Raw genomic sequence first — 17,036 nt, forward strand, 5'->3', positions numbered from 1 at the left:
ATAATTCCAAGGAAAATTGTCCCATCGATATTACAGTGATGTCATAGAATGACACATTTTAGGATACACTGGCTGTAATACATTATCATACTTCCGGAATGATAACAAAAATCCTTTGAAAATGGGCAGAGTAATCTCCAGATGCAATTTTCAGTGATTTGATTCATGGAGTGAACGCCTACTAAGAGGCATGGGCCTGGGAAGCTTTGTGAGAAGGCTCCCCAGTGGGTTATTAGCTCTTCTCTTCTGCGAAAAAGAACCTTACAATAGTCTTAAAAGAGCAGCATACTAGATATTTAAAGGGCTGCAATTTAACAAGAGCAATAGAAAGTATAAATCTGTATCAGTAATTAGTTCTGTTTTCAATTGAAAAAGATTACAAAAATGTTACCGTAGTATATTCACTAATTGCATTTAAAAGTCTATATTTGAAAAGACTCAAAAGGGAAACATTCTATCAGGATGTTCGGATGTCAATGACCCTTCCTTCCTACTGAGTTTCTCACCAAGAGAGTATACATGAGGATGAAAAGGAAAACGGGAAACAAGTGAACATTTTATTAATTGAGGCAAAAAGCTGAAAACCACCAGTGTAATGTTTTGATAAAAGGTGAATTTGGAAGGCCAATTTCAGGGCAGGAGACAGAAATCAGACTTATTCCTTTTCTTCTCTGGCATTCATCTTACTACTCCAGTCTCCTAAAGTCTCTGCTCTTCTATCCTAATCTTGAGAGAGTGTCTTCTTTTCTTAACCCAAGGAAAGGCCCATGCAAAGCACAACACCAATAAGAGAAGACAAAAATACTGAGGCCAAAACAAGAATGTGTGTATGTGCACCCAATAAACAGGAGTGGGTAGCTTAAACAGTGTGTAGGTCAGTGGTCTGTGTTAGGCAGCCCCAAGGGAAAAGAGGGAATTGAGAGGGCTAGGGAGGGAAATAGGCCCTAACATTCTTATCAGGCCAACAGCATCTTAGGAAGTGGAAGGAGACAGCACGATGCCAAAGCCATTACACAAAAGCCATGACATGAACACAGTGCTTCCATCCTGGAATAGAACAGACATAATGCATGTTGACCTATGCTAATCAATCTCTTGGTGGGGAGAGATAGAAAAGGAGTGAAGAGAGAGAGGACAAGCACCGACTTCTAGTTCTGGCTATAATATTGTCTGAACACCCTCCCTATATAACACTTGATGAAATACAACAGAAATTATTTTAAATGCATAGCTTAGCTGACCAGAAAGGAAAGCTCCATGTGCCAGAAATGAAGAGGAAATTAAAAACAGAAACGTAAGCCTGTGAATGAATGCTATGGCTGCCCTTGGATTGGACAGGAAAGGGGAAATACAGAGTAATAGCTGAGTCTCTGGCAAGAATCTATGTCCTAGAAGGACATACACTGAAAGGATATTCACCAGAAAAATTCCACCTAGAGGCCTAGTGAGATGACAAGTGAGATCTCTGTATTTGCTGGGAATCTGGCTGGAAAAACAAAGTCCTGGCTAAGGTAGCAGAACCCAGGACTGCACGTCATGTGGACTTGAGGGTAGGGTTTATACCACTCATTTTGTATGGAAAGACTTTGAATTGATAAATAAATGTAAAATTAGGTTTTTGGATGGTGATACTCCTGGGGCACCTAGAAGAAAAAATAATCCTTATACTCAGACCATTAAAGGACTGTCACAGATCAAACAAGTCCCAAACACTATAAGGACAGAATCTGAAATTACAAAACACACATGCACGCTTTCCATCATGAATGGGTCCGTAGACAGAACAAACAGCAAGATGAGGGCACCAATAAATTGAGATGATAGAAAAAGTGGTCTAAAATCTAAAAAAAAAAAAATGAAATAAATATGTTCAAATAATTAAGGACAAAAACCCTTAAAATCCTATTTAAAAAGAAGAGACTATGTAAAAAGAAATAGTTGAAAAATAAAGATAAATTCTAAAAATAAAAATATAGAAAATAAAAATTCAAAAACAGGGGACACATTCCAAAAGCAGATTATAGATAGTAGAAAGGAAAATTAATGAACTGGAAGATATATGTGAGGAAATTATCCAAATGCAACCCAAGTTTTTAAAGAGATGGAAAATGTGACAGGTTAATAAACATGTAAAGGAGAAATAAAAGCTCCAATATTTATCTAATAAAACTTACAGAAATAGAGAAAAGTGAAAGTTAAGGAGAAAGAATATTTAAAGTGAAAATAGCTTATTCTAAAATTGGTGAAAGATACAAATTCTCAGATGTAAGAAGTACAATGAGCCCTGAACAAGATGAATGGCAATTAGTACAACTTTAGTCATACCATAGAGAACACCAAAACAACGAAGACAAATTAAAAAAATAAATAAAGGGAAAACACATTACTTATAAAGGAACAACAATTCAACCAGTTTCTCAACCTCAGCACTACTGACATATTGGACCAGACAATTCTTTGTTGTGGGGGTCTGTCCTATGCATTGTAGGGTGTTTTAGCAGCATCCCCAGACTCTGTTCACTAGTTCCTATAGCACCTTCCCTCAACGGGGACAACCAAAAACATCTCCAGACATTGTCAAATGTTCCTGGAGGGCAATATTGCCCCTAGTTGAGGGCTACTAAATTAGACTGATGGAATCCTCAATAGAAACACTAGAAGTCATAGGGCAATGGAAATATCTTTCAAAAATGTTTATGGAAGCAAACTATTAATGTAGACTTGTATACCCAGCTAAACTATAATTCAAGAGCAAGGGTAAAATACTATTATTTTCAGACAAAGATTGTGTAACATACTGACTTTTGCCAAAAGGATGTACTTTAGGAAGCAGAAGTATTAAACCCAAAGGAAGGCGTGGGATGGAAAAAGCAATCCATAAAAATGAATGCTTTTTATGAAAGATTCATTAAAATGTTAGTAAATCTAAATAAGCATTGAGTATATTAAAAAAATGACTAATCTGGAAAGTTGTAAAATAAGAGGGAAGTAAAATGTAGATAGTGATAAGACATTTAAGATGAGAGGGGTGACAGAAACAAATATTTTCTAAGATCTTGAGTTGTTCAGCAGAAAGGCAAAGAAATTGAGTATGATCTCAGAGTAGGAAAAATCTTCTTAAATTTGACACATACAAAAAACAAACTCTAAAGGAAACAATTGATAAATATTAAGGACTATCTAGTATAAAGTTAAAAATATGCATGCCTCATGACCCAACAATTCTCACTTTTGGTGTCTAGGCCAGAGGTATTCTTCCTTCTATGGACTGGGAGATGTGCAAGGATGTTTACTTCAGCACTGCTGTATCATCAAATAAAGTGGAAATCAATTAACCCTCTACCAGCAGGGAAATGGGTAACTTAGAGATTGCTCATTCTGACAAGGAAGCACTATACAGCAGTTAAAATGAATTCTGTTGATTTACATTTATCAACAAAGGCAAAAAACACGACATTAAACGAAAATCAAGCTTCAAAAGGATACTCAGAGTATGAACAACGTACATGAAAATTAAAACATTTAAATCAACAGAATATTTGTTTATGAGTACATATGTAACACAGAAAAAAATGCACATTTACTTTGAGAAGAGTGAGAAAGTGATGAAAATGGCTTCTAGTTATTTTTGTAATATTGTATTTCTTTTATAAAGAGAGATCTACAATAACTATGGCAAAAATTTAACATGTACTTTTATCTCAGCAGTGGATACACAGGTAATTTTAAATAGAGATTAATTTGGTTTTGTGCTCTTTTGTATATTTAAATGTTTCATTAGGCATTTGTCCAGAAAAAAGCAATAAGACAGAACTCTCCGGTCTGGCCACCCTCATAACACTCTAAGAGCAAGTGTATGTAAAGGGGCAAAGTGTTCTTCCTCTCACCAAAATTGTTACTTTCAGAAAAATGAAACTATCTCCTAATAGCTATTGATATTTTTCTTTTAGGAAAAAAACATGAGTGGTAGTGATTTGTGACCATGTGTACTTTCCATTAATTTGATTAACTACTTAAGATAGTTTCCCCTATATTATTAAAATGTCATCGCTTTACATAACAATACTGATGACACAGAAAATATTAATAAAGCCATATTTATATAGTACCTTCACGCACATATAAAGCACTTTTATAAAAATGGCCTCATACCCTTTAACAGCTATATGACTGAGATGACAGATTTGGTTTCCATCTTTTGAATGAGAAGAAAGCTCCCACAGAGTGTCTATTTGCTTAGAGCAGAAGGGATCTGTACGATAACGTGGCCCAACACCTTTATGTTTTAACTGTAAAGTGGGAATTATATATCTTCTTCAAAATCCCCCTCTTTGTTGAAGGGAGCACATGAGATAATTCACAGGAATGTCCTTTGAAGAATGTAAAACCCTCTATGAATGCAGGGATTTGTTGTGATTTTCATTATTGTCTTTATTGCTTCTTTTAACAAACCCTTTTTGTATGATACGTAGACTTAGCATTAGGCAGATATAGAACTCTTCTTATGATATAAGTGAATGATTTATAGCGAAAAAAGAAAAATGGGAATTTTTATAAGAGCATGATCTTTAAAAGTATATGCAAAGACAAAATTCTAGTAGGAGATATAGTAAAGTATCATTTATCTTCGGGCAATTTAAAAAAATATATTTTTATTTTCTAGTTTTATATGGTGATAATACATTACTTCTTAATCAGAAAAAAACCCAGAAGTTGTCAATATCTAGCTATTATTTGGAACATTTATATCGATAAGGTTTCACAAACATTTAAATGGCTAATCTTAAATAGTACTACGTAGTTCGTTAGGAAGCAATTTTTAATTGAGTCAATCCACGGGGGAGAGATGGGGCCATCAAAAGCTAATTCCTACAAATTGATACAACATTGTAAAGCAACTATACTTCAACAAAATAAATTTTAAAAAGCTAATTCTTACACTGACATTTTAATAGTCAAGATTTTTCTCACTTAAGAAGGTGTTAAGATCCAGGATTTCTGTCAGCTATTTACGTGAGTATTTGACTCTCAAGAGCTTTTTGCAAGAAAATATGGTTGCCACCTGCTGGTGGCCTGTATTAGTGGAACGGTCTTCTATCTAGGTGAAAACAACTTCAACTTTCATGTTACTTTCATGAAACTGTGTCCTCTCTTCTGTCCTAACATCATAATAGTGGCACAGTTTGTTGAGTTATTATCTTCTGGCTAGTCCAAGCAGTATATCATTTTACTCCTCACAATATCCATAAGGAGTATCAACCTTTAATGACTCATAGAAGCAGAGAGAGGTTAGACCATTTGCCCCGGGCTGCACAGTGAGTGAATGATAGAGCTGAGACACAAATCCTGAAAATGGCAGCCCCTCAGCTGCCACTCGTTCCAACTGTATGAAAAGCATCTGTGGTAAACCTGGAGTGTGAAAGCTATAAACTATTACTGGTGAAAACATTTACTGAGGAAGCATGGAAAAAAATGAGCAATGAAATGACAGTCAGATGATCTGGGATTTAATCACCCCTCAATTCTTTACTGCCTGCCTGAGACCCTAAGCAGATCACCAACCCAGAGGGAGCCTCTCCTTTCTCTGTGTCTTACACGGTTTTTGTGAGGATAAAATGAGACGAGTATGAAAGCACTTTGTAATCTGTTCCTGTTTTTTTACATTTTATCTCTGAATTAAATGAGATCATTAAAAATTTAAAAATCTGAACTTTTTAGTATTTTTTTCATGCAGATGTGGCATCTTTATGTTGTGACCTACGTCTTGCGTTTGATTTGGCAGAGGATAAATACACAAATGCCTATTTAAATATGCTTTTTTCATCTTTAATTAAAGTATAGAGATATTTTCCACTGCATTGCCCAATGTCCATTATTCAAGGCCTAATTTGATAAATTACTCTAATTCCAGGAAAACATTGTTCCCACAGGGGAATATGCTCCCTTTCTGTTGTAAGAAAAGAACATAAAGCTCTCTTTGGCTTTGGCCGCCAGGAAATTTAATTTAGTATTCAATGGAGCCCATCAGCGGTTGGGCCCATCCTCTCCCAAAATTCCTTTCCTTCATCGGGTTTACTCACCCTTCTTTGCAAGTGTAAGTGACAGTGTTCCCAAAAGTGAAGTTACTCCCGGTGGTGACAGCATCTTTGATGGCCGGTGGCTCTCCACAGACGACGAGATGGCAGGTAGGTGGCGCTCTATCCCAGCTGCCTGAGGCCGAGCATTCGATGACCAAAGGGCCCTGCAAGCTACAGGAAAGAATGGTGCCACCTCTTTTGTTGGCTATTTACTTACTGCTCTGGAGGTGAACAAGGAAGGACTTAGGAGAGAATAGGGGACACTTGAGGAATTTTAATACATAAAAATAAAGTTTCTTCCCATTTTATTGCTTTATATAAAAACAAGGGAAATCTGGGACTTCCCTGGCGGTCCAGTGGTTAAGATCCTGTGCTTCCACTGCAGGGGGCACAGGTTCAATCCCTGGTTGGGGAACTAAGATCCCACCTGGCGTGTGGCAATCAATGTCAATCAATCACTTTTTTTTTTTTTAAATGGAAATCTCAGCTGGCTATAGATTCATTTAAAACTATGAGTAGGCTAAAACAACATAACTGGGGTGCAAAATAAAATGGTTCAGTGTGCTCATTGGTGGTGCTGTGATTAGCAGATTACTTGGATGAGAAGGGGTAACATGCTGGTTAGGGTCCAATGATAAGGAAGACAAGACACCCAGGAAGTCAGGGTAACTGAGGTCAGAGGGAACTGCCCTTGCCATTAGCCTGGGCATCTGAACAGTGTTGCTCCTCACTCTGACCTCTGGTCTTCCTTTGAATTTAAAAACCTCGCAGGCCTACGGCATGGCTTATCCACCTTCACTTGCCAATCAGATTTTGATTGTACAACTCACTCCATTTTCTGTTCATTTGATCTGTTTCATGTCAGATCCTGTTGGCCAAGTTTTTGATCACAGCCCGACTCTTTATTGTCCCTTCTTTTTGTTTTGATTTGTTTTGATTTATTTTATTTTTGGCTGTGTTGGGTCTTTGTTGCTGTGTGTGGGCTTTCTCTAGCTGCGGTGAGCGGGGGCTACTCTACGTTGCGGTGTGTGGGCTTCTCATTGCGGTGGCTTCTCTTGTTGCAGAGCAAGGGCTCTAGGTGCGTGGGCTTCTGTAGTTGTGGCTTGCAGACTCAGTAGTTGTGGCGCACAGGCTTAGTTGCCCTGCGCCATGTGGGATCTTCCCGGACTAGGGCTTGAACCTGTGTCCCCTGCATTGGTAGGTGGATTCTTCATCACTGCGCCACCAGGGAAGCCCCCCCCTCCTTTTTTTTTAAGATTTTTTTGATGTGGACCATTTTTAAAATCTTTATTGAATTTGTTACAATATTAACAAATTCCTTAGCTCCTTGACCAGGGATTGAACCCGCACCCGCGGCATTGGAAGGTGAAGTCTTAACTACAGGACCACCAGAGATATTGTCCCTTCTTTTTGAACACACACACACACACCCCATTAATCAAATTAACCTCTTAACAGTATTAAAGACCCTGGTCCTTATCTTGACATGATTTTTACGACATCCTATGCAATATTTCGTTTGCCGAAATATCCATCACTAAAGCATTTTATTAGGTGTTGTGTTACGCTTCATAAACATTTTTTGCTTTTCCTGTTTAATGTCTGAATGTTTATAACATTGAACTAGAGGTCCCAGAGACAAAATTAGATGGAATATTTCCCTGGGCATTTACTATAGGCTGAGCCTCAAGAAGCACACACATTTGAGAATATCTTCTACATTTAAAAACTTGTATTTCAAGCTGGCCAGTCACATGCAAGTGAAACCCACTGAGTAAATAATGAGGAACAGGGTATTGTAGGAAGCTTGGCTGGTGTCTAGGACTGTACCTGTATCCATTCTCACACGAATACGATGCAGTAGAAAGATAGGTAAGCCCACTCAAAATATATTTCCCATTATTTATGTCTTCGGGGCTGGAACACTTGACCAGTTCACACAAGGGAGGAGAATGACTCCAAGAACTGCTAGCAAGACAGGATGATTCTTTTTCACCCTCCAGAGTATATCCTTTATTACACCTGATGAAGATAAAAGAAAATGACAGAACAGAATGCCTTATTTTGCATAAGTTTATCTGTGCCAAAACTTCCAAAAAGATCAAGAATTTACACATATTGTTAGAGCACTTTTTTTTCCTACTGAAATAACGCTTTGAAAAAATTTTTTCAAGGTTGAATACTATGCATCTTGCTCTCAGGGATCCTGCTGGGTGATAAATAGAAGGACGGGTTTAGGATTTGGCTTGTCTCCAGTTTGTGTCATGGACTACTAGCTGCAAACAGAAAATTCTTTTCTTAGAATTAATTTTACTGTAGTTGATCTACAATGTTGTGTCAATTTCTGCTGTACAGCAGTGATTCAGTTATACATATGTATATACATACCCTTTTTCATATTCTTTTCCATCATGGTTTATCATAGGATATTGAATATAGATCTCTGTGCTATACAGTAGGACCTTGTTGTTTATCCATTCTCTATATAATAGTTTGCATCTACTATCCCAAACTCCCAATCCATCCCTCCCCCACCCGCCTTCCCCTTGGCAACCACAAGTCTGTTTTCTATGTCTGTGAGTCCGTTTCTGACAAACAGAAAATTCTTGGTTTGAGAGTGGTGCTGTCTAGAATGAGTCCCCAGGATGCCATGGAAGAAGACCCTGCAAGTTAATGAATATTTTTGGCTATAAGCTGGAGCTCTGGATCCAAACCCAAACATGTAATTCAATTAATTCCATATTAATTTGAAAACATCCTCTGGGATTACTCTTTGTCTTTTCTTCCAGTATTCTATCACTACCAGCATGTCATCAACAAACTCTACAATGTAGTGTTAATCTTAGACACTCACCTGTATATCACTTTACTGCCATAGGTAAATGCTGATCCATCAATGCCACCATTTTCTGGGATAGCTGGTGCACCGCAGGAAACGGCTTAAGGGAGGAAAACCAAAAGGCATTGCTTTTCTTAGCCACTATGTGTAAAAATCTCTAAAAGCTCAAGGGCAGCTCTAGGTTTTTGCTCACGTTTAAATAAAAGCCCAATACTGGGCTTTAAATACAAAGAATACTGAGACAACATAACACTTGGCATTTCTCCACCTTGACTTTCTAGAATGGCCAAACACCATAAACATGGGGGAGTTTACTCAACATACGTTCACAATATGGTATTAGATGACTCCATTCTCCAGACTCCAAACATGTTATCTTGGCCACTCCCATCAGCTGGTGCCCTTCATCACACGAAAATGTAACTTCAGAACCCACAGTATAAATCTCCCCGGAAGAGCGGCCATTTTCTGGATTTCCTGGAGCCTTGCATTTTATAGGTTCTTGAAAGAGAGAAACAGTTTTTGTGGGTCAATAGGTGGCTTTCACACAACCATGCAAGGTCTCATAGCAAAAGAATTCCACTACAGTTAAGGTACCAGTTAAATCCTGAGGAGGAAAAAAAGCTTTTGAAGGGAAAGGCATGAAGTCCAGGGACACACTAGCTGATCAGACCAGAACATACATTTACTAGGCATTTTAAAAACAGTATTTTCAAACAGCAATGTGTAAGAAAAAGAAACGAAATTTATCAGCCCCAAAAGGAAGCTGTTTATCGAGGAAGTAGTGGTGGTGCCTGGGCATGGCTCATAAGGGCTTCAGCTCTTCTTCCTTCTCCCAACGTCATGCCCACTTTTTAAGAGCAATGGACCTTCTCTCAAGCTGATGTGAAGGCTGTCCCAAAGCACATTTAGGAGAAGTTCCCAGCCGCCCCTTCCAAACAGCCTACAGATCCTAAGCCTCCTATGTGTAGATCTGGGGTGAGTCACTACTTCTAGGAAAGGAAAAAAGTTAAAGGGAGATTTAGGGCTGAACAATAGGAGTGAATAAATACTTAAATTCTCAAAAAGGGAAGATATACTGATTTAATCTTTCTGAAGATCCTTTTGGCTTATAAGCCAAGGACCTTAACTGAAACCCTTGCAAAAAGTAAAAGCAATTATAAGATTGATTTTGAGAATTCCTCTTTAATTTCTGTCTAATTGTTTTCTGGTAGTTGCTTTCTCATAACTCATGTAGAAGGATATATATGGGTTATCACAAAACATAGAGATGTGTAAGGCAGGATTGTCTGTGTTTTTTCAATGACATAATTCTGTGTGCCTGAGGCAGAGGAAAGATACTGAAGGTGAAGAGGTGATGAAGCATCCTATTTGCTCTGAGGCAGTAGAGGCCATTGCTTATATGTCTAAATCCACTCTATTATTCTTCTACTATGTAGGTATTTCTTCAACAGTCTGGTGATAAAGTTGGCTCTCAGTTTTGTTTTTCAGAAATTGGGAAGTTAGCAAAAGCACAATGCTAGTTTAAAGCACCTTTAACTGTTGCTTATGTATCATTAAAAAAATTTTTTTATTGAAGTATAGTTGATTTACAATGCTGTGTTAGTTTTAGACGTACAGCAAAGTGATTCACTTATACATATATATATATATATATATATCTCCATTCTTTTTCAGATTCTTTTCCATTATAGGTTACTACAAGATATTGAATATAGTTCCCTGTGCTGTACAGTAGGTCCTTGTTACTTATCTATTTTATATACAGCAGTGTGTATCTGTTAATCCCAAACTCCCAATTTATCCCTCCCCCTGCTTTCCCCTTCGGTAACCATAAGTTTGTTTTCTATGTCTGTGAGTCTATTTCTGTTTTGTAAATAAGTTCATTTGTAACATTTTTTTAGAGTCCACATATAAGTAATATCATATAATATTTGTCTTTCTCTGCTTACGTATCCTTTTAAAGGTGGTTTTACTTTTCCATCTCCCCTTTGAAGTTAAAAATTTGTCCTACTATACATTTACAATATATACTTGAATTAAAAAATTGAAATAGACTTCCCAATTACACATAGCCTAGTTACCTGCACAGTTTTTACCATCTCCTGTGTAGGGCGGGATACACGAGCAGAGGTAGGATCCATTTGTATTCAGGCAGGAAGCGTGCTCACTACAGTCCGACCCAACTGCACATTCATCAACATCTAAAATGACGACAGTTTACAGCTAGTACAGCTGATGGATTTGTCTTATGCAGCAAACATTTGTTTTTACTTTTAAATAATTACATATCATTTAATGCATCACACTATATATTGATATATATTGTTATGAAATTTAGAGATGATAGTCATAATCACACTGCAGATCTACAATAAAAGCTATTCTTTCCCCAGTTTATAGGTGAATAAGTAGAAGAACAGAAATAAATATTCTTAATATTGAGCCTGGTAAAAATTTAAGACATGTTTGGCATGTCTATGGATAGCTGCTTTGTCACTATGGCTTGCCCAGATCGCACTAGGATGAGATGAAATTAACAAAGGCCTGCCATAAAAGCCTCAGGAATTTGGGATAATTGTCTCCCACAGAGTTAGAGTAAATGCACGCAGTAATTGCCAAGATTCATCTCACCAAGACACGATGGTGAAATGCCATTCCAGCTCCCATTATCCGTACAGAACATCCTTGAATCACCCAACAAATAGTAGCCATTGTTGCACTGGTAGGTCACTGTGCTGCCAGCATGGAAGTCCTCGGCTGAATAAAAGCCATTCTCCAAAGGGGGTGGCACCCCACAGCTAATGCCTGTAATGTGACAACTACATTAGGAGCAACATACTCAATGAACGTTTTACTTATATTTATTTATTTATAAGTTTATTTATTTATTTAATTTTTGGCTGCACTGGGTCTTCATTGCTGCGTGCGGGCTTTCTCTAGTTGAGGCGAGCGGGGGTTACTCTTCGTTGTGGTGCGCGGGCTTCTCGTTGAGGTGGCTTCTCTTGTTGCGGAGCACGGGCTCTAGGCACGCGGGCTCAGTAGTTGTGGCATGTGGCCTCAGTAGTTGTGGCTCGTGGGCTCTAGAGCGCAGGCTCAGTAGTTGCGGCGCAAGGGCTTAGTTGCTCTGCGGCATGTGGGATCTTCCCGGACCAGGGGTCAAGCCCGTGTCCCCTGCACTGGCAGGCGGATTCTCAACCACTGAGCCCCGAGGGAAGTCCCATTTTACTTACATTAAACTTGTAGTTGAGTTAAGCATGCACTTTTCATTGCACACAAACATTAGACTGAGAACGCTTAGGAGTGGTGACAGGCTACAGCCATACCTGTGCCCAGAGCGTCTGGCTCACAGTAGGCATGCAATTCATTCATTTAAAAAAATATTTATGGAGAGCCTGCTACCTGCTACACACTGTCCTGATGCTGAGGTTGCAGTAATGAACCAAACAGACAAAATCCCTGCCTTATAAAGTGTACTATCTAGTCAGAGAAGAGACACAAGAAACAGATAAATATATGATATACCAGGTGGAAAAAGATGCACTGGAGGAACTTCTCTGATCACCCTATCTACTACAGCAGTCCTCCTTCCACTCAACCCTCTCACTTTATATCTCCCTACCCTGCTTTAGTTTTCTTCAGAGCCTTTACTTTTGGCCCTTGCTGTTCTTATTTACTATAAATAAGTAATATTATATTTACTTGTTACTTTCTGTCTCTCCTACTACAATGTAAACTCCAAAAGAAGAGAGACTTTTTTCCCCAACTGCTGCATCTCCAGAACTTAGTGTCTAGCACACACTCACACCAGGTACTTTCAAAATTGTTGAATAAATGAATAACTGGGTGTATCCAACTTAAGAGATCTATTCCTGTTTTCCCACCCAGCAGTGACCCATCTCCCTTTGGGCTCCAGCCCTCACACCTGTCTTTCCCTCCATCCAGTTCCTTGGGTCACCCGGGTGCCTTCACAGGTGGTGGGCTCTTTGGATCCTCATCTCCCACCTCCCTCATCGTGCCCAGCACACTTCATTATACAAGGGAAGTATTCAATGAGTATCTGCTATATTGGCTACTATGCATATGCAGTATTTCACTTTTATCTAGCATTCCTGAAAAGTGTTCTTAGGGTTCCAGCATTTTTCAAGAGCTACTGAAACGCCTTCAATGAAGGCAGCTCACGTTCACAGAGAGGCAGTGGCTGTGTCCACTGTCCTTGATTCAGGCAATACTGCACGGGGTTCCCGACCATCTGGAAGCCCGGATCACAGAACAGACTGATTCTGGAGCCTGGCTTTACGTCTCCTGACGCAGTTCGCAGATGAGGCACTGATCCTTCTAAAGGTGGGCAATCTGAGGGCAGAGAATGCAGGTTCAGAGCTTGTCAGTAACACAGTGGCAGCATCACCAGGTTAAGGGTTTCAAATCATATGTTGTACCTGCGTTTGAGCGCCACTCTATTGACATTAAAACAAGATAACATGTAACCAGATCACTGGCAGGCAAAATTTCTGGAAAAAAAACTATTGGAGTCAACAAACAACTTTCCCTCTTCCAGCAGAAGTCTGCTGAATATTTTTTAAGGAAAAAATAGTATTTTAGAGTTAATAAAATGTTCTTATGAGTTATCCAAAAACATGAATTCTAGGATACCTTCAGAAACTTGTTTAAACACACGGAATTTTAGGAGGCATTTTTGATCATTCGGAGTTTGACTATTCCGTATGTGGATCCTAACATCCATTTCTTTTCTCTCTGTGCCACCTGTCCCTAGATGACAGCTAGGAAGTACAGAGCCGAGAGAGTACCCATCTCAAACAGGAGGATGGGACTTCGGGGGGCATTTAAAAAATTAACTATATCCCTCCTCTCATCCTATTTTCCTTATCTTATTTTACCTTTGTTTAAGTTTCCTGCACAATTATTTTGTACCCTGTTACTCAGAATGTATTTAACTATTAAAAAATAATAGATCCTTCGGATGAAGGTAGGGTAAAATGAATTACTAGGTAAACAATAAACTGGCAGACATATACTACTTGACCAATAGAGAATCAAATGTCTCTTTTGCCAGAAAATCCCAGAGTAGTCAAGAGACAGCAGAGTCTATAGAAGAAGGAAACTAACCAGAACAGAATAAGCTCTTGGAATCGATCTTCACTCTGCCCACAATTCCTGACAGGAAGTCAGGCCAGGCTAGCACATTTCCTTTCCTGAGCTCCTCTGGGCATGAGGAAGCCAGTGATTTCACCTGAAAGTTTAAAAACACATCTTTAGATAAACCTCACTTTTTTTCAGGAAGACAGAGTTATTATATCTCCTACTGAAAACCTTCACAGAAGTGTGGAGGGCAGTGGTGGGAAGCAGACTTTTGGATGTAGAGTGTGATTTCAGGGGCAAAGGAAAATTCTCTTCCTTCCCTCTCTCTCCTCCACCCCCACCATTCCTTTTCCCAAATATTTCATTGTAACTGGAATTCTGAAATGCTACCTATAGAATTTCTTGTCTAAAACTTTGCAGTGTATTCAGGTGTTATAGGGGCTCTCCCTTTCCAGTCTCCTGTCTTCTCTCTCTCATCTGGGGTTGAGAAAGCTGAGGTTTAGGCAAGTTCTGCCACTATAATGATAAGAGCACACACGTGCCAAACAGTGTCTCAATCTTACATGCAGGATTTTGTTCCATCCTGCCAAACTCCACTATGCAGTTCTATTTATCTTTCACAGATTAGAAAACTGAAGCTCACAGAGATGGGGTAACACGTTCAAAATCATCAGAGTGAGTTCGTGGTAAAACTCGGATTTGAACCCAGGCCACTGGACTGCAGACTGGCTTTAACCACTAGCCCAGCTGTTACTCTCTGTGTGTAATCTTGTGCCAGCCCTAAATTTCTGCTTCTTTAGTCAGAGGGATTGGAAGTAGTCTTCTCTACGATTCTTTCTAGCTCTGAAACCACAAGATTTTATGAAACAATCATGTCCAATAAAATTGTAAAACATCACCAAGAGACTGAAAAGGAGATTCACTGAAAGTTACTGTAGATAATCTCTGCCTGGCTGAGTCTACGACCATAACATCAAATGATATCGGTGGTAAGTTCCGGAAACTCAGAGGTGTCAATAAGATATGGCATCGTTAGGCTGTGCACATTTGTACTAGGTTTGTACCTTTGCATCTCATTACTGTCATACACTGAAAATGGAATTGACCTGCTGTGGAGACAGGACATAGTCCCAGAGGTTGAGCTGGCTTATGGAGCCCACAAAAGACTCAGCTGGGTTGAATCCCTCTCCTTTTTTGTCTTGTTCTTGCCCAAGAACTAATGCGCCACCACCTAAAGAGAAAGGAGAGAAAAAAGGAGCAAAACTGGCCAGATCGTTATTTCTAAAATGCTAACTTAATGAAGGCACAGCCTGTATAAGTGTATCAGGGAAAGTTATTGACAAGCTAAATTATCTACATTCGCTGCACGATTTATCAGTAAGATGGATTCAATATTTTATATACCAACTTAAGAAATGGTCAAAGAGGATTTCGAGTATTATATTGGATCTATATATATTTAACTATAAAACTAGATATATACATATATAAGCATATAATATTTTATGTCAACAAAATAGCTAAGTCCTATTTCGCCTCCTTTGTTCTAGGAAATTACCCTCCATGACAGATTACCAGGAGCTGCTCTTCATCTTTTTATTCTTCAGCTTACAATGATTAAATTTCTATCGTCAATTCCAAGGAACATTCCAGTGGCCACCTAATTGCAAAATCCAATGGAAACTCTTCAATATTCACCTATTAACCATTTCATTCTATTAAACTGCCCTTCCCGGCATACATGATGGTCTGTGTTTGCCCCTCCAGAACTACCCTTCCCCCTTCTCCACTCTGCTTTGTGTCCCCAAGGTTGACACCTATGGACTACACCACCTGGTTTCCTCGGCCCTCTGGCTTCCGTTTGGCCAATGGAAAGACCAATTAGAGGTAAGAAAGTGGGATGAGAGAGAAGTTTAACTTCCTGGATACCTTTCTCCCAGGCAACAGATGGTAGGGGTTGCTTTCCTCTCTCTCACATCATCGCTCCCGCTGGGTGATTTCTCCCCATCACTGCAGGTTTGCCTGCTTTCTGGCGACAACTCCCCATACTTGTCAATTCATGTCCATCCCTTGTGATTTTCCATTGTTGCCAGTCATGGTGTGTTTTACTACCACATCTTGGTTCTCAAGCATGCCCACACCTTTGAAAACAATCTCTTCATGAAACTCTTCAGTTACCCTCCTTGTGTGTTTCCTGCCAGGAGCCCGACTGATTCTACTTGGTTTCCATGACAGCATCCTCTCCTGGTTCTCCTTGAACCTTTCTGCTCAATCTCAGTCTCCCTTCTCTGCCTGCCTCTTAGACTCTGATGCACCCAGGATTCCACCCTAGCCTCCTTTCTTCTTCCTTCAGCTATTCCCCCTATCTGACCTCACTCCTACCAATCTATGTCTATAGAGCCCTCATTCATGATTTCCCAACCTACGTCTCTTTCTTACAAAATTAATCATTAAAATTAATACATACACATAGAAGGAAATTTGAAAAAAAAAAAGTATAAAGAATTCCTTCTACCCAGAAACAATCATTTAACAGTTTTGTGTATTTCTTTCTAGGTTCTATATTCTTTTAATTATTTTTTTTAGTATGTGTGTGTGAGACAGATTTTGAAACACACAACACAGGAGTCTACTACATATGACGTTGGAAGCTTGCTTTTCTTCTTGAACATGTTCTCATTTCATGAGTTTTAATAGCTATTTTATCATGTGAATGCACAACGATCCATAATTTTCTTCATTAACGAACTTAACAACCACTCCTTATTGGATATTGGGGTTGTCTCCAGGTTTGGTACTAAGATAACACTGAGATAAATATATTGATACGTAGATATTTGTTCAGGTCATTGATCCTTTCTTTTCGATTGATTCCTGGTAGTGAATTGTTGGTTGCGTGCAAAGGGTTTCTCTAAGGCTGTTGATGAAAGTTTCTGAATTGTTTCCCAGAAAGTCTGGATCAGTTTTCACACCCTCCAGGGCTCTATAAGAACATTCACCATGCTGAATCCTTGCCAAGC

General features: G+C 39.0%; 1 protein-coding gene across 1 annotated transcript in view; it reads right to left on the minus strand.

The window, feature by feature from the left end:
* Positions 1 to 17,036, minus strand: part of SVEP1 (sushi, von Willebrand factor type A, EGF and pentraxin domain containing 1) — a 183,607-nt gene that overhangs the window by 42,968 nt on the left and 123,603 nt on the right. The window contains exons 28-36 of the mRNA XM_029202810.1: positions 15,123 to 15,247; positions 14,044 to 14,167; positions 13,099 to 13,269; positions 11,551 to 11,724; positions 11,001 to 11,120; positions 9,241 to 9,417; positions 8,932 to 9,016; positions 7,908 to 8,099; positions 6,081 to 6,248 (exon numbers count right to left, since the gene is read on the minus strand). Of these exons, the coding sequence (XP_029058643.1) occupies positions 6,081 to 6,248; positions 7,908 to 8,099; positions 8,932 to 9,016; positions 9,241 to 9,417; positions 11,001 to 11,120; positions 11,551 to 11,724; positions 13,099 to 13,269; positions 14,044 to 14,167; positions 15,123 to 15,247 (1,336 nt within the window). The remainder of the gene's footprint in view (positions 1 to 6,080; positions 6,249 to 7,907; positions 8,100 to 8,931; positions 9,017 to 9,240; positions 9,418 to 11,000; positions 11,121 to 11,550; positions 11,725 to 13,098; positions 13,270 to 14,043; positions 14,168 to 15,122; positions 15,248 to 17,036) is intronic.

Source organism: Monodon monoceros, unplaced genomic scaffold (assembly GCF_005190385.1).
Source record: "Monodon monoceros isolate NGI ecotype Baffin Bay Population unplaced genomic scaffold, NGI_Narwhal_1 Super_Scaffold_5, whole genome shotgun sequence".
Taxonomy (NCBI): domain Eukaryota; kingdom Metazoa; phylum Chordata; class Mammalia; order Artiodactyla; family Monodontidae; genus Monodon; species Monodon monoceros.